The sequence below is a fragment of the Stigmatopora argus genome, chromosome 16 (assembly GCF_051989625.1).
Source record: "Stigmatopora argus isolate UIUO_Sarg chromosome 16, RoL_Sarg_1.0, whole genome shotgun sequence".
In the NCBI taxonomy this organism is placed as follows: Eukaryota; Metazoa; Chordata; class Actinopteri; order Syngnathiformes; family Syngnathidae; genus Stigmatopora; species Stigmatopora argus.
In genome coordinates this window covers 5,406,382-5,430,869 of record NC_135402.1, presented here as the reverse complement: position 1 = coordinate 5,430,869, position 24,488 = coordinate 5,406,382, and the positions used below count along the sequence as shown (strand labels likewise).

At 41.1% G+C, this 24,488-nt stretch overlaps 2 protein-coding genes across 11 annotated transcripts in view; one reads left to right on the top strand and one right to left on the bottom strand.

Annotated features, from left to right (window-relative positions):
* nedd4l (NEDD4 like E3 ubiquitin protein ligase) overlaps nt 1–12,098 on the top strand; it is a 28,122-nt gene extending 16,024 nt beyond the window's left edge. For 5 of the 10 annotated variants that reach the window (XM_077623181.1, XM_077623182.1, XM_077623177.1 and 2 more), the window contains 19 exons: nt 368–505; nt 2,026–2,193; nt 3,652–3,849; nt 4,199–4,276; nt 4,672–4,686; nt 5,839–5,893; nt 6,299–6,357; nt 6,640–6,705; nt 7,376–7,605; nt 8,131–8,252; nt 8,326–8,396; nt 8,470–8,565; nt 8,743–8,816; nt 8,883–8,943; nt 9,043–9,102; nt 9,351–9,458; nt 9,898–9,994; nt 10,222–10,294; nt 10,726–12,098. In XM_077623181.1, coding sequence (XP_077479307.1) covers nt 368–505; nt 2,026–2,193; nt 3,652–3,849; nt 4,199–4,276; nt 4,672–4,686; nt 5,839–5,893; nt 6,299–6,357; nt 6,640–6,705; nt 7,376–7,605; nt 8,131–8,252; nt 8,326–8,396; nt 8,470–8,565; nt 8,743–8,816; nt 8,883–8,943; nt 9,043–9,102; nt 9,351–9,458; nt 9,898–9,994; nt 10,222–10,294; nt 10,726–10,828 — 1,872 coding nt within the window. In that variant the 3' untranslated portion in view covers nt 10,829–12,098. The remainder of the gene's footprint in view (nt 1–367; nt 506–2,025; nt 2,194–3,651; nt 3,850–4,198; nt 4,277–4,671; nt 4,687–5,838; nt 5,894–6,298; nt 6,358–6,639; nt 6,706–7,375; nt 7,606–8,130; nt 8,253–8,325; nt 8,397–8,469; nt 8,566–8,742; nt 8,817–8,882; nt 8,944–9,042; nt 9,103–9,350; nt 9,459–9,897; nt 9,995–10,221; nt 10,295–10,725) is intronic. The other 5 variants (XM_077623185.1, XM_077623178.1, XM_077623179.1 and 2 more) reach the window with 2 other exon arrangements.
* Nucleotides 12,099–14,279: 2,181 nt separating this feature from the next.
* alpk2 (alpha-kinase 2) lies at nt 14,280–23,168 on the bottom strand. Its single transcript, XM_077623520.1, has 10 exons — nt 21,984–23,168; nt 18,922–20,044; nt 18,273–18,420; nt 17,976–18,103; nt 17,854–17,895; nt 17,482–17,780; nt 16,039–16,127; nt 15,611–15,828; nt 15,282–15,330; nt 14,280–15,135 (listed from the first exon to the last, which is right to left on the bottom strand). The coding sequence occupies exons 1-10, from the start codon at nt 23,166–23,168 to the stop codon at nt 14,925–14,927; spliced, it is 3,492 nt and encodes a 1,163-aa protein (XP_077479646.1). The 3' UTR covers nt 14,280–14,924.
* Nucleotides 23,169–24,488: the final 1,320 nt, after the last annotated feature.

Genomic DNA, 24,488 nt, shown 5'->3' with positions numbered 1-24,488 from the left:
CAATATACAGTTTATCACTCCCAGTTATGTGAATGTTGCTTCAAGATAGGCAAATTTACTTTTTGAGGTTCTAATACTGTCATAAATAGGAAACATCCAGATTGGTACACAGAGGCAAAGAATGATTTCTGTCAAATGGTTTTGGTTGGAAGGCCTTTAACTCTCATAGATGTCCCATCCATTGGAACTGTTTGCGAAAACTACATTTGAGGAACTCCAATTTTAAATATATAATATTTAATATATCTATAAACTAATCTCCGTTTGGAATGCTAGTCAAACATGACATTTCCCTCCTGGAGACGTCACCTTCCGTTCTTCTGACGCGTTTATTTTTGCTCTTTCCACACGACGGGCGGGTCTCCAGTCTCCCACAGCAACCGCGTTCAACCTGACCACCTTGGGCCTGCCCCCTGGATGGGAGGAGCGGAAGGACGCCAAAGGGAGAACATATTACGTCAACCATAACAACCGCACCACTACCTGGACTAGGCCCATTGTGCAGGTACAGCAGGTCAAGGTGGCGGGAGCGAAGCGTACTTCCATACCATGTTGGCGTCGATTCTCCTTTCGCCCCAGTGTTGGCGGCCTTTTAGGCGGCTGCACTGAGTTTGTATTTTCCCCTTTCAATCCTCTCTTGTTTAGCGTTTTCTGACACTGGATCGGAGCCACATCTTTTCCCATATTTGTCTTTCCGCTGTGTTTTTTGTCGAGTCTAGTTGGAGCTGGACGTCTAATCTCTTGTTTTACTCTATAATGTCCTAGTAACCTGTCCTTGCCTGTGCATTTGTTGACCGCTCATTGTCTGATTCCCACCCCGCTCTCCATTACCAGAAGGAGAGGATTCCTGTCATAAGGATTGCATTGCAGACCTAGATTGGTGCTCGTTAGACCTCCGCCAAGGATGGATAGTCCCTTAATTTGGAATTTTTGTGTAATCTGTACTTTTTGAATAGTCATGCTAACCATCACAGAAATTAAAATGACCAGGGAAAGTAGACTTTCTTGGCGAAGGTAAAGAGTCTAACGGTGCCCCTTACCCACTGCATGGTATCGACTCAGAATGGCAAATAGATCATTCCTGGTGGTATTTTATTTCAGCAGCACTTTTTAAGGGGTGAAATAGGACTACCTAAGTGTAGAAAATAGGTTGCTGAAGAAGTACGCCATTGCGTTGATTCACTTACAAAAAGTTTGCTGTTTCAAGGACAACTGTGGGAAGATTAGTCTATTATCCGTACTCTTAATTTACCAATCCTCACAATATAATTTTTTTTGTACGACTTGAGTAAAATGTTCTATTGGTTCCAAAAGCGATAAAGATAAAAATAGTAAGGGACTATCAAACATCGTATCATTGCATAAATTACTTATTTTTATATTGAACAGCATTTAAAAAGATGCAAAAAATGTTTCCCCACCTGGCTGAGGCTTAAACATTATTCTTTTTAAAAAAATTCTTGCTAAAGGAAAAATGCTAATTCTATTGGTTGTAACATGTTTACCAAAAAAGCACACTGTTATAGCACAGTTGCTGCACTTTAGCTCATCAACAGTGTTGGTGGGCTTTTGGAAATTTCCATTATGTTGCAGTGGGACTGGGCTTTCTTTCCTCTTGGATAAAGTTTGTCTTTCTTTTCCACAATCCCTCCCAAATAGCCTGTTTTTTTTTTTTTTTTTTACAAAAACCAAGCAACTTTGGATATTGACGCAACAACGGGGCGGAATAAGTGTTATATTTCACAGCACTGGAATAAACTGACTGCATCCCCTTCTGTTGTTGCTAAAGTGGAAAATAACCAGGCTGACATTTTCCTATTCTGTGTTGATGCAACTACAGGAAAAACAGCAAATTGCTGTCTTCTTACATGCAGTGTTTAAGTGGCTCCTCTATTTCTTTATCAGATTGATCCTTTAAATGCACCGTGGTTTTTGTGGTTATCTTCCGCACTGCAATTTTCAGTGAGGAGGAATGTCACATTTGCTTCTCTATCTTAACTTCCAAAGTGCTTTTCTTCCTGACAGCTGACTGAAGATGGTGCGAACGCAGCAACGGGGTCGAGTGCAGCCCCCATACCCTCCCCCTCTTCCAATGCCTCCTCTAATGCCTCCAACAACCACCTACCTGAGCCCCAACTCCGACGACCTCGTAGTCTCAGCTCCCCCACTGTCACCCTGTCGACCCCCTTGGAGGTGAGATGTAGTCACCCATAGTGTTCCAATCCATCGCAATCCTTCTAGAACAGGGGTGGAGAACCTCAGACTCAATGTGAAGTGTATACTATGCCTTTATAGGCAATGATTTGATTATAGACTCATACAGAGAATGGAAAATGGCCCTGATTTAAAAACAAAAAAGGTGCTCCACCCTTGTTTTTACCAATGACCCCTACCCTAATCACCTGTTTTATTAATAAGTCAATCTTCATCTTGTTAGTCAGTCTTTCACTGCCATTGATAGACATTTGTATATACGTACTGGCATTTTTAGCCTGTGAATTTAAACTAGTTTGTCACTCGTAGAAGTCCCAAATCATTTGAACTGGAAGGATTGGGAGCAAATTACCCCTCCTGTTTGGGTACTTGGGTGCGATGATATGAAATGTTTTTTTCTTCTCCAATTTAAATGATTTAGCTTGTATCTCACATTTCTAAATTATCTGTGTTGTTGAAAACTGTTATGTTCAAACCAGTTAACCGGAAATGTACTTTTCTCACAATGAGTTCACACGTCTACTGAGAAACACCTCAAATTCTTCTCTGATGCTTGCATGAACTATAATCAATTATTCCATTTAACTAATGAAGTACTCTTGGTTTTTTGTACTTCAATCAGTGGTTAAACAGTAAAACAAAGCTTCTTGCTGTGACAATTAAATCTGGCAAGACATTTTGATGGTGTAGAAATGAGGCAAACTAAGAGCTGCAATTCTTTGTCGCTTGCTTAATTACCAAGAGAGCTGACCTGATGGTGATTTAATTAAGAGTTGTGTGTGATAACACACCACCAAAGTCAAAGTGAGAAAAAAACAGTAACATAATTAGAACTTCCAGACTCGTCTGCATTAATTAACACTTGTTTTTTTCTTGTTCAAAGTTCAGACCAGTGCATAATAATGAGTGATTGTGATGACGGAACACTTATTAGCCTCCATGTCTTATGTTCTTTAAAAAGCCTATTACAGCACAAAGCCTCTTAGAACACAAGAAGTTAACAAAAAGGTCAGGGTGACTTTTAGTACTGAGTTATTAAAAGTTATGGAAAGCTAAATGCAGTGGATTATTCAGGTAGTCTTTTTTTGTAATAAAAGTTGTTATAAAATTGACTTTTTTCAAATGACCCCTGTAAAGCATTTGTTTTGCAGCTGGTCATAGAATGATAGTTAGATTAATACCATTTTCATTGTTTCTGTTTTTGTAGATGTTTAACCTAAAAAGTGTTAAAATATTGAGGGTGAAATTAATCATGAAAAAGCCTCATTGTAATAAGTTTGAATGTTTTGATGTATCATAGTTGTTATAACATGGAAACCCTCTCTAACTCCCATTGTTTTTAGATGACACTAATATAAAAGCATGCTGCAATTATTCGCTGGCAATGTTTACGTTAATAAACATTTGGGATTACTGTTGCTTTCTTTGTTTATCCAGGGGGCCAGCAACATCCAGGCTAGGCGTGCGGTAAAGGACACCTTTTCCAACCCTCAATCCCCGCAACCGTCCCCGTACAGCTCCCCCAAATCACAACATAAGACCCAACAGAGCTTCCTACCGCCAGGCTGGGAAATGAGAATAGCTCCCAATGGACGGCCATTTTTCATCGACCACAATAGCAGAGCCACCACCTGGGTGAGTAACACTGTACCACTTCTTTTTCTATGCTATTGATTCTCACTTGTTAAGACCCTGGGAGAGAATCACTGGTCTATTCACATCAAGCCTGAATTCAATATATAATTCTGCTGGACGCTTTCTTCCTTTTAACCGATATTTTATTTTTTGAAGGCTGTTGCCAAGTTCAGTGTCAATTAATGAAGTGTATTTCTTAAACACAATGTTTCATGATGAACTGGAACTCGGTTCTTGTCTTCGCATAGCTGCAAATTAGAAAATAATGAGAATACAATCTGTTCTACTAAATAATTGAAATATTAACTTGAATGCTGTCCCTCATTCAGTCTCTTCTGCTCCAAAATAGGAGGATCCCAGGTTGAAGTATCCGGTCCATATGCGAAATAAGAACTCCATGGAACCCGGTGAACTTGGGCCTCTCCCTGTGAGTAAATTTTGTCCCGAAATCCTGTATAGACTGCTTAAAATAGAAAGAACTGCCATGAATATGACACGCCTTACAGTCTTCAAGTGTTGTTGTCGTCAAAGCTTAATGACTAATGTGATTAACATCTGATGTTTCCATTGTTTATGGCAATTTATTAATATAATTCTAGCTTCACAAAAATATACAGAAAATACAATACATGTTCACTGATCAGTTGATTTCGTATTGCATAATTGGATTTAGTTTGAAGTCGATTTCTAGATGACTCTCCTGGTGTATGTGGTTGGCGCGTGCATGAGTGTGTACGTTGTGTTATTGCTCTTTTGTTCTGGTGGATCTAATAATGTCCACTACTTCCCTTGCACCCCACCGGGGCCATGTCTGTTTGGCAGCACCTACCAGAGGAGGTTGGTCGGCTCCCTCCCTCTGCCTGCCTACCTACATGTCTGGTCTGCTTACGCGGTGGTCACATCATGCCTGCAGACAGCACTGCGCTTTCTTTATTGTTTTGTTTAGTTCTGGTCTTTCTCTCTTGTTTCTCTCTCGTGACCAGCATGAATGGCTTTTACCTCCGTCCTAATTTTTCCTCCAGCTTCCTCTTTTTCTGCACGCCCTCTGCACCAGCACCCCCCTTTGCCTCTCCCCCCCAGGGCTTCTAAGATTACGCCATGTCTGTGTAACTGTATCACTGAGGGACAACAGCACCCCGTGCAGTTTTTAGCAAGGAGGGCGATGACTGCACAGTGGTGCCTCAGACAGGGTCTTCCAAGTTGGTTCCAATTAACTCATTGGAGGCCACTGACAATGATAGACGTCAAATCCATGTGCATTGATTGAGTGAGCTGGCAGCGAATGGTCATTCCTTCCCGTTCAAATGGATTAGACGTCTACTAGTGAAAAACATATTTAAATCACAGCTGAAGTGAAAAGATCCACATGACCAGATGTCTCTCATTGTCAATGGCATTGAAAGAGTTAAAACCAACATTCCCTATGAGGAGGCATAAAGATATCATGTCACAAGTAATTATTTTGGTCTATGGAAAGTTCAAAGCGAAGCAAACTTAGAATAAAAATGCCCATGTTTATGTTTGTGGAGTCTACAGATGAGGAGTGTAGTCTTGGCCTCTTAATCCCCCCATCCCTTTTCCCTTTATCTATCTACTTGAATTGCCTGACTGCCGGTGTGCTGAGTGAGTGTGTGTATGTGTGTGTGGGTGTTTATGTGCGTGCTTGCGTGAGCTGTGACTGTTGAGCAATGGCTCTCTGGTTAGAACTGGAAGCCGGATTTGATATTGGTGGTAACAGGCCTTCTGTGTCATGTCTGGTGGTATATGTAGTCTTTCCTAACCTGACTCAAATAGGACTGATTATCACAAAAAATAAGAAAATAAAGATGCATACGAGTTTGTTTTTATGGGGTTTGATTGACGGGAACAAGATCAATCAACCCTGGAATAAAGAATAGATTTGAATGACAATTTAAGTATAGCCTTGGTGATTTTATCACTGTCATTCTTCTCAACAATGTTTTTTGTGTGTGTGTGTTGTGTTTGTAGCCTGGGTGGGAAGAGCGAATTCACACGGATGGACGCACTTTCTACATTGACCACAGTAAGATGACACCTTTGTTTTCCATCCCTAAGTGGACCACATGGTGCTTACTAATCTCCAAAAACAAAACAATTACAATTGATGTAAAAATAATGGCAAGAGTGTTAGATCCCTCCATTAAAAATGAGTGAATCCTATTAAGCAATTGATAATGGTTTATTGCGGTGGTAATGCATTATTTTTTTCCCCCTAGATATAGTTCACTTGGCTCAAAGCAATTTAGGTGTAGTGAAGTGTACTATTTGGCAAAGTCATGAGAATATTATGCGTGGCATTCAACCTTTATTTAAGAAAAACATACAAAGCAAGTTTAGCACATTGCCACTGTTGGGACAAAAACCTTCAACCACCAAATCAGTGCCGTGTAGTTGACTTATCATTCAATGTTCATTTTGTCTCATCTAGATACAAAGAACACGCAATGGGAGGATCCCCGACTTCAGAGTCCTGCTATCACCGGACCCGTGAGTAGTTTTCCATTCAATGCTGATGTGTTCCACCCGTTGGAAATGGCACATCCTACGCTTTCAACACTGTAACCGTCACTTGGCATTCCAACACCTCCGTGTCAATCTTGTGTTACACCCCTCACATGGTACTTCAATTTATGCTTCCAACAAATAGTCCCATTTCTGTTGCCCAACATTGGCAGCGTGCGTGTATTAAATGGTCTACATTTTAAGGCTGGCCATTCACCAGCATGCAATTTATTTATTTTTTTTTAAATAGTTTTCTCTCTTGTGCAGGCTGTTCCATATTCCAGAGAGTTTAAGCAAAAATATGACTACTTTCGGAAAAAACTGAAGAAACCAGTAAGTATGCTGCAGTCATTATTACAATGGAAAACTTTCTTAATATTGCTTGATTGCTGACTTTTCCTGCTATGTTCTACCTTACAGTGTGATGTTTTTTTTTTTTAAACACTTTTTGAATACACTAATACCTTGAGATACTGCTAATTGACTGCTGGATGGCCAATCCATTTTGACTGGGAGAGGCTGGCAGTGAATCGTGACCGGACGTTTGGTCGCCCGGACGTTTGGTCGCCCGGACGTTTGGTCGCCCGGACGTTTGGTCGCCCGGACGTTTGGTCGCCGGAAGTTTGGTCGCCCGCGTGAATATAATTTTGAGAGCTGGTTTCAACAGTAGATATTTAGATATTAAACTCTCATGAATATTATTTTGAGAGCTGGTTGCAACAGTAAACTCTCTGTCATGTTACCAAACGTCCGGGCGACCAAACGTCCGGGCAACCAAACGTCCGGGCGACCAAACGTCCGGCGACCAAACGTCCGAGTACCGCAGTGAATGATCGCTGCCAGCCTTCCTAGTCAAAATGGATTGGACATCTAATGTTGGCAGTGGCACTGTAACATGAGCATTTACACCTGGTCTTCCGAATTCACCAATATGTAATACTGTCACATTACCGATTTTAATGTATACATGTGATATCGAACTTGTTTTTTTGTTTTTTTATAGGCTGACATCCCAAACCGATTCGAGATGAAGCTCCACCGCAACAACATTTTCGAGGAGTCCTATCGTCGTATCATGTCGCTCAAAAAGCCCGACGTCCTGAAAGCACGCCTGTGGATTGAGTTTGAGTCGGAGAAAGGGTTGGACTACGGAGGCGTGGCCCGCGAGTGGTTCTTCCTCCTGTCCAAGGAGATGTTTAATCCTTACTACGGCCTTTTTGAGTACTCTGCCACGTAAGTACGCAATACTTCCTTCCCCTTGAAATAGGAAAAACGTCTCGTCATTGAGCTGAGGTGTTGTGCCGTTTCCCCCAGGGTCTTGTTAAAATGTCCTTTCATTTTGACTAACTCTTCCTCTCATTCAAAAATCCATCCTGAAGCAATCTTTTCCCACATTCAGCCAGAGCGAATATAATAGAAGACTCCTGATTGCCTGCTTTTCTTGGCGCCGGCAATCAGCTCGCATTCTTTTTTTTTTTTTGCCCTGTAGAGCAAAGCTATAAAAAAAAAGTCAGGCTTGCGATCAAATCCTTGAAGAGCCATTAGGAGCCATTAGTTTTTCACTTAGAATTGGTTTAAAATTAGTACAAAAGAGACATTCTGCTTCACTTGTTCCTTAGCAACTGCCGGTAACACATAACCTTTGCCTGTGTATACGTAGGATATTTGACAGTACAATTCATCAGTGGATTTATTGGTATTAGTACACAATGAGATTTCAAGCTTTACCATAATAATTGGCGAATGCTTTATTTGCAGCGACAATTACACACTTCAGATCAACCCCAACTCCGGCTTATGCAATGAGGACCACCTATCATATTTCAAGTTCATTGGACGGGTGGCAGGCATGGCCGTTTTTCATGGGAAGCTACTGGACGGTGAGAGAGGCTACTCTATTGAGACCGCCTCAGTTGCTGAGATTCACACGCAACTGACTTGCGCCCCCTACAGGGTTTTTTATCAGGCCATTCTACAAGATGATGCTGGGTAAACAGATCTCCCTGAAAGATATGGAGTCTGTGGTAAGTCAATGTAATCCTGAGAGCTTTTAGGTTGATTTAGTGAATTAGTTTTAAGTGTGCATTTTCCCCATAGGACAGTGAATATTACAACTCCTTAAAGTGGATTCTGGAGAATGATCCCACGGAACTGGACTTGCGGTTTTGCATTGATGAGGACAATTTTGGACAGGTTTGTGAAACAAGGGACGCCTGTGGCTAAAAACTTTTTGTACTTGGGTTTTTCAAATGGATTATCCATTTACTAATGATAATATAGTACTTCAAATTCACAGCAGAAGCATCCAATTTCAGGCAGCATTTCTGTGATTACCTTTAATTCTTTGTTTTTTGTTTTTCTTCTCCCCAGACATACCAGGTGGACCTCAAGCCCAGCGGATCCGACATGGTGGTCACCAATGACAACAAGAAGGAATACATCGAGTAAGAAATTGAATCAAGTATGAAGCCAATACAATGCTTTTGATACTGACACGCTTCTCCCCCCAGTTTGGTTATCCAGTGGCGCTTTGTCAATCGGGTGCAGAAGCAGATGAACGCCTTCCTGGAGGTATTATGACACTACTACCAAGTCGCCACCAGTAGGCACTATAACCTCCCCCTGGTTGACTTTGGCCAAGACGATTACTGCTGTTTCCTTTCTTTAAAGGGCTTCACCGAACTCATCCAAATCGATCTGATCAAGATCTTTGATGAAAATGAACTGGAGGTATGAACAGATGACTTTTAACCCTTTCCGCGCCATTGACGATGATGGACATTCAATCAGGCTCTTTTCCTCCTCCTGTGAATTTGAATTAGTTTGTCATCGAACGATGTCCAATCCATTTCGACTCGGAACTTTCCTGCCAACCCCAATTGGAATGGATGTTTATCTCCGCCAATGGCAGCCAATGAGTTAAAAGCATTTTTAATGCAAAACTTTCAACTGACTGCTTTCTTGGTGTGTTTGTGCAGCTGCTCATGTGCGGACTAGGTGACGTTGATGTCAATGACTGGCGCCAACACACCGTTTACAAGAATGGCTACTGTCCCAATCACCCGGTCATTCAATGGTTCTGGAAGGTCAGTCGTTAGTTTGTAACACAGCACGTCCCACTAAGCTGCTGTTTATTTATTTTGTGTTTGATTTCAAAGCACGATGGCTCTTCTGGCACTACCTTTAAAGATTAAAGTCCATTTGGAAGTACAGCCTTGTTTGCGCTGATGAAAGTCAACTGCTTATCAGGGTTAATTTCTTTTAAATATTCACAGAAAAATCAAAGAGACAAAAGATCCCTAAGAATGGAGACAATCCCTAATGTTTTTATTTTTAGTAGTCACTTCAAATTTGAGTGTTTAGTTAGCGATTCAAATCAGTTCAGTGTTGATGTTTTTGTTCCGTTTTTTATTAATTTTTAACATTTGGGTGCTAAGCATTTTGTTTTCGTGACTGCACGATCGGAGGCGATCGCAAAAAACATAAAACCCTAAGTTAAATGTAAATATATTTATTCTTTTTCAGGTCGTCCTGTTGATGGATGCCGAAAAGAGGATCCGACTTCTTCAGTTCGTCACCGGAACATCGCGTGTGCCGATGAATGGCTTCGCCGAGCTTTATGGTGCGCTTTCCTCTCTTTCTTATCTAATAGCACCGGCAGGAGGACTGTCTGCGAATGCATACGTTTCAGTGTCATTGACAGCGCGACACGTCCAATCAATTTGTAGACATTCGCCCCTCCAAAGGGATTGGACGTCTAGCGCTGTCAATGGCAGCCAAAGAGTTTATTTTACTTTACAAATGCAGAATTTGCTTTGCATTTTTCTAACACACTTGTTCCTGATCCAGGTTCGAACGGACCTCAGTTGTTCACTATTGAGCAGTGGGGAACGCCGGATAAGCTGCCCAGAGCCCACACGTGGTATGTGACACTCGCACTTTAATATTTTTTATCATATTTCAAATGAAAGGAAATTCAATTCAGGGGCTTATTTACCGTAATAACTACGACACTGGCAGGATTTCCAATTCTATCTGTTTTTTAAAAAAATGAAATCGTAATAATTCAAACCAATGAATGGTCAACACTTGTGTTAGATTGTTGAAATAAATATTACTATATATTGTAATGTGGCCTATTACTGCCTTATGTGGTATTACTCCAAAAATGTCAAATGAGTTCATACTTGTTTCCAAATCTTTGTATTTAAACTCAGATTGTAAATTGTGGCTCAAATTATGATATTACCACAAGCATTTATAAAAACACATTCATCAGAATCCAGTATTGACGTAAATCATTTACATCTGGAAGCCCAGTCAATTTTTTTTTCCCACAACCTCTTTCTCCAGTTTCAACCGCTTGGACCTTCCCACCTACGACTCATTCGAAGACCTGCGTGAGAAGCTTCTCATGGCCGTGGAGAACGCGCAGGGCTTTGAAGGAGTTGACTAAAGACGGGGGCAGTTGGGAGGGGACCTCCAGAAGAAAAACCGGTATCCTAAGCCGACCTCCCGATTTATCGGAATTGACATAGGGGAAATACAAGGAAAAAAGTGTCCAAACGGGTAGCATGTGGTTAGCAAAATGCCGAACTGTTAGCCACAATCGACTGTCGACACAGTCGAGGGGCTACGTTCGGACGCTTGCCCCCCAGCAGCGAGGGGTGTATATTTTATCCTATGGCATGAGCATGGAAAAACATCCAAGTCACCACTAAATTCTGTGGAAGCACTACTACTAACTATTAACATTTCAGCACGCATCCGAGGCCTTAAACATGGCTCCCATCACCGGATTACCTTAGCGATACAACTAGCCAATTACACTTCAGGAAGTCTGCCATGCTCCCTTCTCCTATGTTGCCACAGGAGCCTTTTTCCATTATAGGGGATCTTTTTTTTTTTAAATATTGGTATAATTCCTTCAGGAAATATAACGTCTTTGTACTGATGTTTACTTCTCAAAGATCATGCTAAGTGAAATGCAAAACACACAAAAACAACTCCATATCATTTCTTTTGACGGTGAATTGAGAACATGTTGAAATACTAAAATGTTTCTTTTTTTTTATATATTGTTAAACTAACTGTTATCGCTACTCTGAATGGCCGCAGTTGGCCGAAACGCCGCGTGTGGGTTCGTGATCTGGACGTGTGGGGCTACTGTTTGTCAGACTATCTTCACATGAATAGTCCTGGCTTGTTTATAATGCTGTAAATGTTCCTTTTTTTTGACCACCTATAAATGTATGTATGCATTACATCTAACAGAAGTATTAATGATCAACACTAAAAAATGAAGTGTGTGTGAGCGCGCGAGAAAGCTGTGATTTAAAAAATCTTGAATCTAATAAGCAGCATGTTTCTTACGAAAGAAAATCGAAAGTTTTCTCTTTTCTAACACCATGGAACCTAAAGGGCACTTTATACATCACTGAGGTCACCTGCGTCGTCGTCAACTTTTGAATGTGATTCTATTTCATATGCAGCGCTTATTGGCTGCGATAGAACCCCAAACTAATGTGGTTAAAGCTGCTAAATCACGTTTTGGATGAAAGAAAAAAAAATCCATTTCCTCTATTGCATCTCACCTTGTCAGTTATCCATTCTTTGTATATGCTTTGCTTATTTTCTTACGGGTGACGTACACATACTGTGTGTATGCCTCTCCTATCAACTTCTTGTGGTTAACTTAAGTCCAATAAAAGTGACATTTCTCTCAATACTTTTGTCTTGTTTTACTTCATCTTATTTAGAAAATTGTGACAATGAAATAAACATCCCCATTCATTTCTTTGAGAGTAAAAGGACACGATATCAAAACTACCTGTGACCTGAAAAATCTGATCCAAAGTCTACAGGAAGTGACCCAGAATGTCCCAAAATGTGCAGCAAGTGATCCAAAATCAATAGGAAGTGACCTGTAAATACTTTAAAATGGACAAGTGACCTAAAATTTAACAGATAAATGACATATTATAGTATCAACTATTTTTAAATGAATAAATACATTCAGACGTATCCATATTTTAATGCCACTTTTCGTCCAATCCATTTTCACCGGTAGGGATTAATGCACAAATGTTCATTTTTCCCCTCCAGTCAAAAAGTATTGGACATCTGGCACTCTCAATGGCAGCCAGTGAGTTAAAATGAGTGTCCTTTAAAGGATTATTGTTCTTTAACTATAAATCCATGTCTTTAATTCAATATTTTCTTCGCTAAGCTAATAATGCAACTGTAATGCTGTTATATACCTATTGATGCTGTTTTAGTCTCTTGATTTGGAGCGTTGGTCAATGCGTTGCACTTGTTGCTGTGAAAGGACTCCCGTTCATTCACATGCATAATCTACGGTTATCAGCTCCAAGGACAAGCAAATAAAAGCCTGCCTGCCAAGCGTGGGGACATTTTATCAAAGCACCCTTAGCCTCTAAAAGCTGACAAACAAGCCAGCACCCAACAACATACCATTTGAGGTACACATGCAGAAATTAGGTTAAATCATTGATGGCGATGGACGTCCAATCCATTTTTAACTAGGAGGGCAAATCCAGTCAAACTGGATTGGGCGTGCAAGAAAATAATCCTCAGGTATATCGACAAAAAAACAAACATATAGCTCTATATTTATTCATTCATTCATTTTCCCAGGCCACTTAACTGACAAACTGTGAGGATGAATAGAAATTACATAACAGTCCTTTCTTCATACAATTATAATATCGGTTAAGACATCCATCCAAAACTACGAAACTTTTAAAACAAGGACCAGAGGGATTTGGTATCGTCATCAATGGTAGCCAATGAGTTAAAATACATAAAAAAAAACAAAAGTTACAAGACCTCTGGTGTAAAATACCCCTGTTGCCTTAGTGGGGCCTTTATTTGGTCCTACCTGAGATCACCCTCTCTTGGCTGTGGTCAGGGTCGATCAATACTTTGCCTGTGGCTTATCACTAATGCGCAACCGGCTGTTTGTCTACATAAAGACTTGGACAGGGCACAGACCTCCCTCTCAACTGCCTGCCTGCCTGCCTGCCCGGTCAGCTACTGGACTTTTACCGTTTCCGAAGCCGTCACAAGGTATATGAAGAGGTTCCAGATGGGAAGACAGAGCATATGAAATAGGAGCCCGGGGACGATGGGCAGGTGAGCTTGTTTTTTTTTTTTCATTTTGTGAGGGAAAGCCATAGGACCAAAAATGGTCACTTTTCTTGATGACCCTGTTTATTTTTGTTTCCCCAGTTGCCCGATGGCAAGTTTTGAACTTCTTGACTGGTGTGTCCAGGTCCGGTTTTTGTCCTCTGGAGCTTTGGAGTGTGACAATGGTGTTTGTGTCCTGTCAATCAAACGCCATCATCACACTAAATAGCTACTGGATGGAGAAATCACAGGGATTTTTTCAGGTACATTTTTACAAATATGGAAATTCACAAGTTGTCAAAGACATTCAGGATGTTTAACCTTTTTTATAGGGCAAGCGGCTATTTATATTACTTGATTACAAACAAGTCCAACAAAAAAACCTGGCCTCATAAAGACCTAGTGTCCCCATACATGAACATCACATTTTGGGACATGTAGGCCACAATATTAATAACACACATGGCCCAAAATGTGATGTCCACATCTGTGAATGCCTGGTCTCAATTACCCCAATACTACCACTCTAAAGTGGATAAAATAATGAATAAAATAGCATTAACAAATATTTTTTGAGCAAATAGTCAGCTGGGATAGGCTCCAGCACCCCCCACGACCCTTGTGAAAATAAGCAATTCAGAAAATGAATGAATGAAAACTTTAAAAACAAAAGAATAATAGCATTTTCATATTTTTTAAATGGATGATAGTATTTTAGATTAAAGAAATTAACTAAGAGCTGTTTTTCCTTTTGGGGGTTTTTAATTAAAAAGTCATAAGTCAAGTGTATGTCAAAATACCACTGTAACTTTCTTATAGTTGATCTGCCTGTATGTGTTATTCTGCCCCCTGGTGGCCAAAGCGTGCACACCAAAGAGAGCAGCAAAATGTCCATCGAAATGAAGCAAAATAGGACGAACTCATTTCAATTCACAGAAGAAAGATTCAACGCCAGGCAATTAGACGTCATCATTTTGAGAAACCAAATCTAAAAGTACACATTTCACAGCATTGGCACATTATTTCCTAGTGGTCGCCGATACCAATTTTGTCATTTTACTACCATATCGATGCTTTTACCAAATACTAGTATTTATATAAATCGGTATCGGTGCCATTGCCTTACAACTCATTTGAAATACGACTTCCTTTGTGACATTCTTGTCATAAACAAATGTATTGCTGTAAATAAACATTCAATAAATGTCTCTCAATAAAAATACAGTAAGATCAGTCTTCTGCTCTATTTCATAGTCAACAATGTTTCCTCCAATAAGTTAATCAACCAGTTCATTAATTTAATGAACATGTGCATTTGGAAACCTCACCAAAGTAAAAAAAAAAAATTTAATATACCTAATAATCGATGTAAGACATGAGAGTTCAACACAAATGTCCTCCTGTTAGGATTTGGCTTTCACAGTTGGCCCAAAAGTTTTCTTTTTGGTTCCAGCTGAAGGTTGCGCTTTGATTCTGGGAGGATAGGCGGCCTTTTTGCTCGCTTTGGGCTGCAGGGAGGTGAGGCCCAGAATCTCGCAGTACATGTTGCACTGGTGCAGCACTTTAAACTGGTCGATGAAGGAGGTGGCACAGTTACCCTTGAAGCCCTTGTAACTATAAAAAGAGCGGAAGAAAAGTTACAAAAAAACCGTAAAGATACTAAAGCAATATTAAAAATAAAAATAAACAAAATGCAGGACGATAACTGCCCAGGAAAATGAATGCATGAATGAAATCAACAAATACAATGATCACCTCACCCTTTTTTACACGTGGCAATTCCCACGTCGGTGAGTTTCATTCCCACTCCTGCAAAACACCACCGTTTGTTATTCATTTGTAAAATGAGTTCTTTTCGCCTCAGCTGCCATTGACTACAATAAACGTCCAATCCAATTGAACTGGGATGTCTGGCAGCAAATTAACAAACGTTCAACTGCTTTCAACCCTCCCAGTTCAAATGGATTGGATGCCTACTAAGAGGCAAACTCATCAAAATAGTTTTAATCTAGTTTTTAAGAGACACACCATTGGAAAAAATGGAAACATTCAACTAATTCATTGGACTCCAGATATTTTCTCGACCCACCTTGCATGTCGGTGACCAGCAGGTTCCCGTCCGTCCGTTGATACACCCAATGCTGGAAGGCGCAACACTTGCGACCCGCCTCGGAGTCCCGTCTCATCAGGTTGATCTCCTTGCCGTCCTTCACTGAATACTTGACAAATTCCCCAATTAGCTCCTCCTCCAACGTGGCGTACGGGATGTCGCTGGAGGGCCGGTGAACCAGATAGATGGGAATGATGCTGTTTTGCAGGAATAGAAAGCACCAAATTGGGTGTCATTCATATTTGATATGCAATCTCATCTCATTTTCTGAACCACTTTAGGGTCGCAAGGGGTGCTGGAGCCTGTCCCAGCTGACTTCGAGGCGGGGACACCCTGAATTGGTGGCCAGCCAATTGTAAATTCCTTTATTTTGTTGAAGAAAAGACTATTTTCTTGAGTTTACTCACTCCGGGACTTCTCCGAAGGCGTCGAGAGACTGGGTGGCGACGTTGTACTCCTTGATGTACTCCCGGGCCGTGTTCTGAACGTGACACTCCTGCGTGACATGTTAGCACATACTAATTATAGCATGCTTGTAAAATCAAGCATCATATCACGTTTTGACTTTAATGTACCGTGTGAGAGCCTGGATTTATTTCTAGCGCAATGTCGAAAGTGAAATGTACAGTATGTGTCGCAATAAAAACGTGTAGAACCATAGCTGTCGGGTCATCCGGGTCACCTTGCGTGCACATTTTTTCATTCATTTTCCAAACCTGGGATTGAACCCTCGATCTCAGAACGGTGAGGCCAAAGTTCGAACCACTATACCATTGGGCTTCCTTTCTAAAGATATACCATTGAAAATATGCCAGTAATTATCTATTTGAATTGAATTGAATTGAAAGCTTTCACCACATAGTGCACAAATAACAACAAAAACAAACATACAAATATATAATCAATAAATGTATTTGTCTCTTTGTTTGTTGCTGTTATTTGTGCTTTTTACTATTCTTATTATTGGCTATGAAGTGTTTTTTGATCAAATCTGCAAAATATATGAATATTAATTCAAATTTGTGCATCCTCTGGATGTCTACCATTGAAAAAGTTAGTAAACAAGCGCTCCTTTTTTACGGTATTGTTCATAACCTGCATCCTAATTGGGTAGAGCAATATGCAGTTAGAATCCTCACTTTAGTGCTGTGTCAGTACCAATATTGATGCAACATTAATTGTAAATCAGCAATTTCATGACGATATGACACAATATCAATGGATTCTTTTGACAACAATGGTGAGGCCTGCAGGAGGAGTGTCTACATTCCAATTAGAGGCCCAGCAGCAAATGGGTGGAGCATTGACAGCTGCCTGCAATCAAGATCCCCAGCCTACTGATTCTCCACCATGTTGTTGTAATGTTCCTAGTGTTTATCTCTTAGTGCTTTCTTCCATTTTAGTCTTATTTTTGCAAATAGTCATCAACCTCCTGCCCTTCCCGGAACACTTTTACCTTGGCTACTTCTACAGACCTCATGGCTTTTGACCTCTGCCTCGCCTGACCCGTGCATGGTACCTACATCTTAACCTCTATATACAGACCTCATGGCTCTCTTGTAATTGAGCTAATAAAATCCTCATCTATATAGTACTACTGCCTCGTATGTAGCCTGCTTTGGGGTCAGAAAAATGTGACATACGGCAATATTACGAAGCAACAAATGTAAAAGAAATCATTGCTATTCTTTTTCCAAAAAAAGGACAATAATATTTGGGTAGTACTTTGCTTAACCGATGGTATAGGTCCAGCTGGATGTATCATTGCACCTCCTACTTTTACTTAAAACGTATTAATACTATTTAGTCATTTTATTAAACATTGGCTGAAAAGTGGTTTGTGCACATACCTCCACAGCCAAAGAGAAGTTCCTTTGAACGAGGTCGTCGTTGTTCTTAGTCCCATAGGTGACGGCGGTGTGGACCTTGAGCACGCACGAGGGTCCCGCCAGCAGGAGAGGAACCCACCCTTGGCGTAACCTGGTTCGAAACGCCCGCCGGTGCATGCCTTCGCCGAAGTGGGCCTTCTCGGTGACCACGCTGACGGGCTGGTTCTCGCCAAAGTACTGCTCGGACAAGAAGTCTTCCTTGAAAAGCAGCCGGGAACACTGGACGTCTTCCGCCTCGTAGCCCGCCTCGACCGGGGGGGCTACAAAAGAAGAAGGTAATGAGTGAGGGTGATTTATTTATTTATTTTTTTAAACTAATCTATTGCAACTCACCTGCAATATTTGGAGATGGAAGTATGACAATCTCACGCAGCACTGTAAAATTGTGACTGTTAATAGATGGCTTGACCTAATAGTTATATTTTTTATATATATTGCTATGTTGTGAGTCATACCTTCATATGTGAGCAGGTAATCCAGCGTGATGGAGCCTTGTGAGCTACTCATACAACATTGGTACTTTCCCAGGTCCTTGTGGGACGCGTTGGAGATGGTCAAGGATGCTCGACTCTCGTCCCCTGCACTTCAGAGACAAACACAGTGTCATAAAGACACATTTGCAGGGATCGTTTCATCGACCAAATCTGCTTTCTATCAGGTACCCACTTGAAAAACGACCGAGTGCGCACATTTGAATTGCAATGCAAACATTTTAACTTCTTTAAAGGTCAGAGGTCATCAAGTTGGACTACCTTCGTTTGATCTCCAGAAGGACAACAGCTTCATGCCTCCAAGTTATGGTGTGCTTGGTGAAGACGCTGGCGAAACGACAACACAGACTTAGACTTTGGGGGTCCCCGCTCACGGATTCTGGCTGGATGGGTTGCATCACCTTCGGTTCTGTAAGTCATGACATGATTTTTTTTCTGTAATTAACCCTTTCAAGGACAGTCATAAATATATTAGCAATTATCATGTACTATATTTCTTATTGTTAAACCTTATAGTCATCATTATAAATAATGTGATGTCAACAAAGACTAAACTACACACTGGTTAAGTCCCCAAGTAACAAGTTTACATGCCATTGACATCTATAGACGTTGAATTCATTTAAACTTAAAATTTTGACTGAAATGAAAGTTCATTCAACTCTCCCAGTCAAACTGAATTGGACATCTAGTGCCATCAATGGTAGCCAATGAGTTAAATAACCATTTTATTCAGACAGTAAACTTTATATTATAAAATTTAGTCATTATTTTAAAGTAAAGTCCAATATGGAATTTTAGATTTTTGGTCAAATCTTAAAATTTCAGTTAGTTTTACCATCTCCCTGTCAACTGTTCTTCTTAAAAGGCATTAGAGTACAAATTCTGCACAAATGAATATAATTTTTACCTTCTGCTGGGGGGCTTGTATTTTGTTTGACCACCTCACTGGAGGCCTTTTTACTTGGCGCTCTGACATCGACCTTTGGTCCCTCCTCCGTCTTTGGTTTTAAGTCCAAAAATTTTGCAAACTTATCCTTGGACAAGCGTCGCTTTTTAACAGTATCATCACCGGTTAGGACGTGCTTGTTTTTGCCATCCGTATTATGACGAATGTGTTCCCCGTGCGGGGGTTTCAAACTTGCTAGAGTTTTTTTGTCCACTGGGTCTGACGTCTTGGCGTCCTTGTGGACTTTGATGTTTGGCATTTCCATTCGTCCTTTGGTATCCTTCATCTTTGCATCGTTTTCTGTCCCGGGCGCATTGTGGTGGTGCTTTTTTTTCTTCTTGCCGTGCGGTTTAGCATTCTCCATATGTGGGATCGTCTCTTTGACAAGCTGGCTGCTGTCATTTTCTAAAGTTTCTTTTTGTTTACCACTTACGAGCTGCGGCGAGTTCTCCAGTTTCTTCGGACCGGGAGCGCCGTGATGGTGTGCGGCGGATTTTTCCTTCTTGCAGCGGGGGTTGACATCGGTTTTGAGTTGCGTTTTTTCCAAGGTCCCTTGATTCTGCTTCGGTTTACCCGTGGCCAATCGGTTGTTCGGTTTTGCCAAATTGGGCGCATGTGGCTCATCTGGAATAGCGCAGTTCATTTCGAGGATGGGGGGAGGTTCTTTGCAGAGTTCCTGAACCTCCTCGCTAGGCCTCGCTTTGTCGCAGAGCGGCCAAAGAGTCCGTATCCGTGGCTGGGCATCATTTAAAGTCCTTAGTTGATCTCCTTCCAAGCTGCTTCTACGATATTCCAACGTGGACTTGATCTCAAGAGGAGCTACGGGCAAAATAAAGGTGGGGCACGATACCTGCGAGTGCATCTGACTTTCTAAATCAGGTTCCGTCAGAGTATTACATTGCACGTTGCCACCACTGTTAAACATTGGCACGCAGAGATTCATTTTTTCTTCCGCAAAAGTTCCGGAATGTTCGATGTTGCTTGACCCAGCTCTCAGATCTGCTTCTGTTTCCTGATTTTGTGGAGAGTCCAGCTGGTGGATGCTGTCATCTTCTGTCACCTTAAACAACCTGTTTCCAGACTGCTGTGGAATTTAAAAAAATATAGTGTTAGGATTATTTTGGAGACATTTTCATTGACAAAATAGGTTTTATTCATTTAAAGTACATAATTTGACATGTAAATACCCTGCAGTGAACAAAACGTGACATGAAATCAAGAAGAAAAGACCCGGAACCAAAATATTCCCCAGGTGACCCCAGAATGCCTCAAAATGTACCCGAGGTGACACGGAGTAAAAGAAGAAAAGAGGGATGTTAATTCATAGCCGCTCATTTGTAAGGACAGACACATAATTCATTTCAAGTGGGCAGTCAAGCTGATGAATGCACAGCTTTCTGTGCTATTGAGGACAAAAGACGTCTAATTCATGATGAATAGAAGATGCAAATGAATGATCGTTCATCCAAATAGTGTTGTCAATGGCAGCCAAAAGAAAATACAAAAAAATCCATTACAATCACAAGGAAATAATGAAAAATCACATTTCTATTGACATGTGGTCCCCCCCCAAAAACAAATTACTACGTACCAAGGATCAATACCTTCGCAATCAAATATGATATCCAGAAACAGCATTTCTATTCGCTTTTGACGACGCTACACCTCAGAATAACCTTTCTCCTTTTTCTGACTTGACTGGCTCAACGTCCATTGCTTTCTCGACCACATTCAAGCCCAAAGCATCAAAAGACCTTCTCTCTATTCTCCTAAAATCACCTACCTTCCCGTCAATCCCGAAACCCCCTCACGAAGTGCCATGCCTCTACTTCCAAAAGCCATAAGAAGACCACGCAACCACAAAACGGCCTACAGCGGATCTTTATCTGAGCCCAACAACAACAACAACCAATGAGGGACCTGTTTTTGGCCCTCGCCTTTTTAAAGCGGGGATACAGCGGCTCCGCGTGTGTGGGGAAAAGGGGTGTTGTGTTACAATCAGCAGCTGTGCAAACCTTCAACCCTATTGCCTTGACGCACAAGAGATGCATGCTATTAACGTCGTTGTCTTGTGCTATTATTAAACAGCCGTTCTCTCGCCCCTCCCATCATTCTCCTTCAGCTGTCACTCACAATTGGTTCTGCAGAATGTGGGCCCGCCCGGGAACTTGGCATGGGTGGGTGACAATATTTGTGTAGCCACTTTACATTGTGTTCATCTCTGCGACTGTAGCGCGATACGGTCAACGGAATAAGAACGTCTGGAACCTTTTCTCCAGCGGTTACGACTGCTGCTTAAGTCCCCCGTGTTTGCCATTCAGTGCATTGTGTTCATACGCGTGGCTATTTGTGCTTTTATTGGTTGTGACCATTTCTATTCGTTACTTGTTTGGACAGTATTACACTGCGTACACTACAAACTACTTTCATTCATGGCGGTTTCAGAAGTTCTACAACTAATAACAGACCAAGTGTATTTGCTTTAATGTAATTTAATTTGCTCTTGACGCTATTTCATTTGTAACTCTACTTTCAATTACTTTTGCGGCCTGCAAATTTATTTTTGTAGAAATTGACCACATACAAAATTAGTGTTTGTATTATTGTAAACCTACTTGATGAGATACGTACATACTTTTTAGTTGTGTAATCCTTTAATAAAAGTTTGTTTAATTTACATATATGTTCCTTAACAATATTTTAAATTTGGCCAAATTACATTTTACAAATTATGTGACCCATTAAAATTATGTGACCCATTAAAATTATGTGACGGTTATTATTCATTTATATTATACTTTTTTAAAACAGATCATCACACTCCCTGGGTGAAGAAGAAACATTTTCTAGTTTGCAATTGATGTTTTTTAGAAGTTAAGAAAAAAATCGCTAAAAATGTGTATAAAAAATATATTTCTAGTTGGTACTTCAAAAGCCAGTTAAAAAAGTTACCTAGTTTGGGCTGTCAAATGTGTTGTTGACTTAATTTCTTGGTTTGTGACTGCATTTAAAAATCCTCCCACCTGTTCATTTGTCAGATCAGCTGGTTGTTCTGTCACATGTCCATCCTCCACAATCTTCAGCAGGATTTCCTCTTCTTTCAAATTTTCTGTCCCTAAAAATTGGACAAATCGAGGAAGGTCCACATCCCTTAAGTGAGTCCATGCAGGGTTTAGGCTGTCTATGTCTTCTTCTCTGTCTTCATCGGATGAAACAATGGATGGCTTTTCATACACAAGATTAATAACTGGCGTTTCTTCTACTTGCGTTGACGTGATAGCTGTCAAATGGCCTGGAGATTGGATGATGTCTCCCATTGGATTTTGGAAATCAAAGCATCCTTGCCCACTCTGAATGGATACTTCTTGGATGATTCCTCCGACTGGCTGATCCTGAAGCCCCATCCCTTTTCCCGAGTCGTAAGGCTTAATATCCGCTAGCGCGTCAGTCAGGGCGTCTATCTCGGCTCCGATCTCTGAGAAAGTGGCTGTAAACTCCTGCGCCGGCGTTCCGATGACATTCCAGTCCGAGAGGGCGCTGGCCCAGCTTTCCACGGAGGACCACCTCTCCACCGGCGGCCTCCAACCTATGGTGTCATCCCCTCCCCAGCCAATCCCCTCTCTGGCGTAACCCGACACCCACGTCTCTTCCAACGATAAGTCGCTAGAGGTGGAAGCGGGCAAAACATCCTTGTTATCCAAATACTGGCAGGCGTCACACCACTGCTCGGCAGGACTGACACTCCTCGGTCTTTGGGGAGTGATCCGGGTGAGCTCAGTGAGCGGTTCCAGCGCTGAGTTAGACGCCAACGCCAGCCAGTACTCGTCTGGGGCATTGCTGTGCGTCATGCTCTTTGCTGCATCACTAAACCCAATGGGGGAGCCATCATTGTTATGATCTAATTTAATCTCCCGGCTAGTTGGATTTAGTATAAAGTCTTGTGCCTCATCTTCAAAAATATACAAGTCTGACACCGGGTCCGTGGGAAAGTCATCCTCCGAGCTGTCCGAGCTCGTAGCGCACGCAGTCAGAGTGTGCTCGGCACTTAGATCGGAGGCCCTGAAATTTTCCAGGTTGATCGACTCCACCCCGAACGGGCGTCTCGTGTCGGGTATAAGGACGGGCTGTGTGTAAATCTCACACCTGGGTGAGATAAGGCTAGTGGACAGGTGAGGTAGCAAGGGTAGGAACTCTTCCGGTGTGTTCATGAAGCCGCCCAAAAGAGAAAAATAGCCACAATCTTGGTTGCTTTCCAATGGTGATTGTCTTTGATGGTCTGTTGAGATAGGTGTCACGTCCATTGATGCAGTTTAAAAAATGTTGATGCCTTCTGCATACCTTCGACTGCAGTTTCCTGTTCCTGCAAAATAGTTAAAGCTGTCAGTATGATTTTATGAGTTGATGCTCACCCCGAATTTAGAATATTCATCTGTTCATTTTCAACGCTGGCAACATTGGGATATTATTGAAATAAATTGAATATTTAGTTTTATTTGTTCAATGTTAATCTATCTAGGTACAAAGTGCATCACTCTGTGAGTTGGACAGCAAGTGTCGCTGTAGCTGGCTACAAAGTGTCGAAAGTGTCGCTGTTGATTTACATGAGTGCTGGAAGGGGTGCTAGTGGTGATCAGACTGGAAAAATACCAGGACATCTTCACCCATGGCCTGCATTGGTCACATACTCGGTGAAGGGCAGGCACCTCACGCTACACGGCGACAACAACAACACCAAAGCATGTGAAATCCTAGTGAGGACATGGTTATGGCTTTCTAGGAGATTTCCTACCAAGGTTTTGAATATTTAGAATGAGATAAAATGTAGTACAATAATATTTATTTCACTTTACTATACAAAATAAGAGGCCTGCCTTTCCAGAAAGTGACTTTATAATTCCTCTTCAGTCCCATTTAATAGTTAATCAACCCAGATCAGTCAAAAATGTAATAGTAATTGTACGTTGATTAGTTATTATTTTATACAGATTTTTACTCATGTATTAAGAAAAAATACTGGGAAATAATTTACTATATTAAGGGTTGATATTTATTTCTGCATTCTGTACATTTTAAACATATTTTTATTGTAGTCATTTAATACAACATTTGTCTTATTTGACTCTTGAGAAATACTTTATCTTTAGTAATTATTATAAACATTTGTTGATTGAAGAAAAAAACCCTGAAAATTAGTTTTTCTGAATGATGAACTTTTTCTTGCAGTATTTTTTTCTCTGATTCATTCATCTTCTGCACCGCTTATCCTCACAAGCGTCACGGGGGTGCTGGAGCCTATCCCAGCTAACTATTGGCAGGAGGTGGGTTACATCCTGAAGTGGTTGCCAGCCAATCGCAGACAGTTTTCATTTTGCCAACCAGCTCATTCACTCACATTGAGAGTGACAATGTTAGCTGTCCAATCTGATTTGAATGATCAAACTATGGCTGCCAGATCTCCCAGACAATTAATTAGACGGCCAATGAGTTATGTGTAACATTTCACTCTGGCTTAAGCATTCAATTATGTA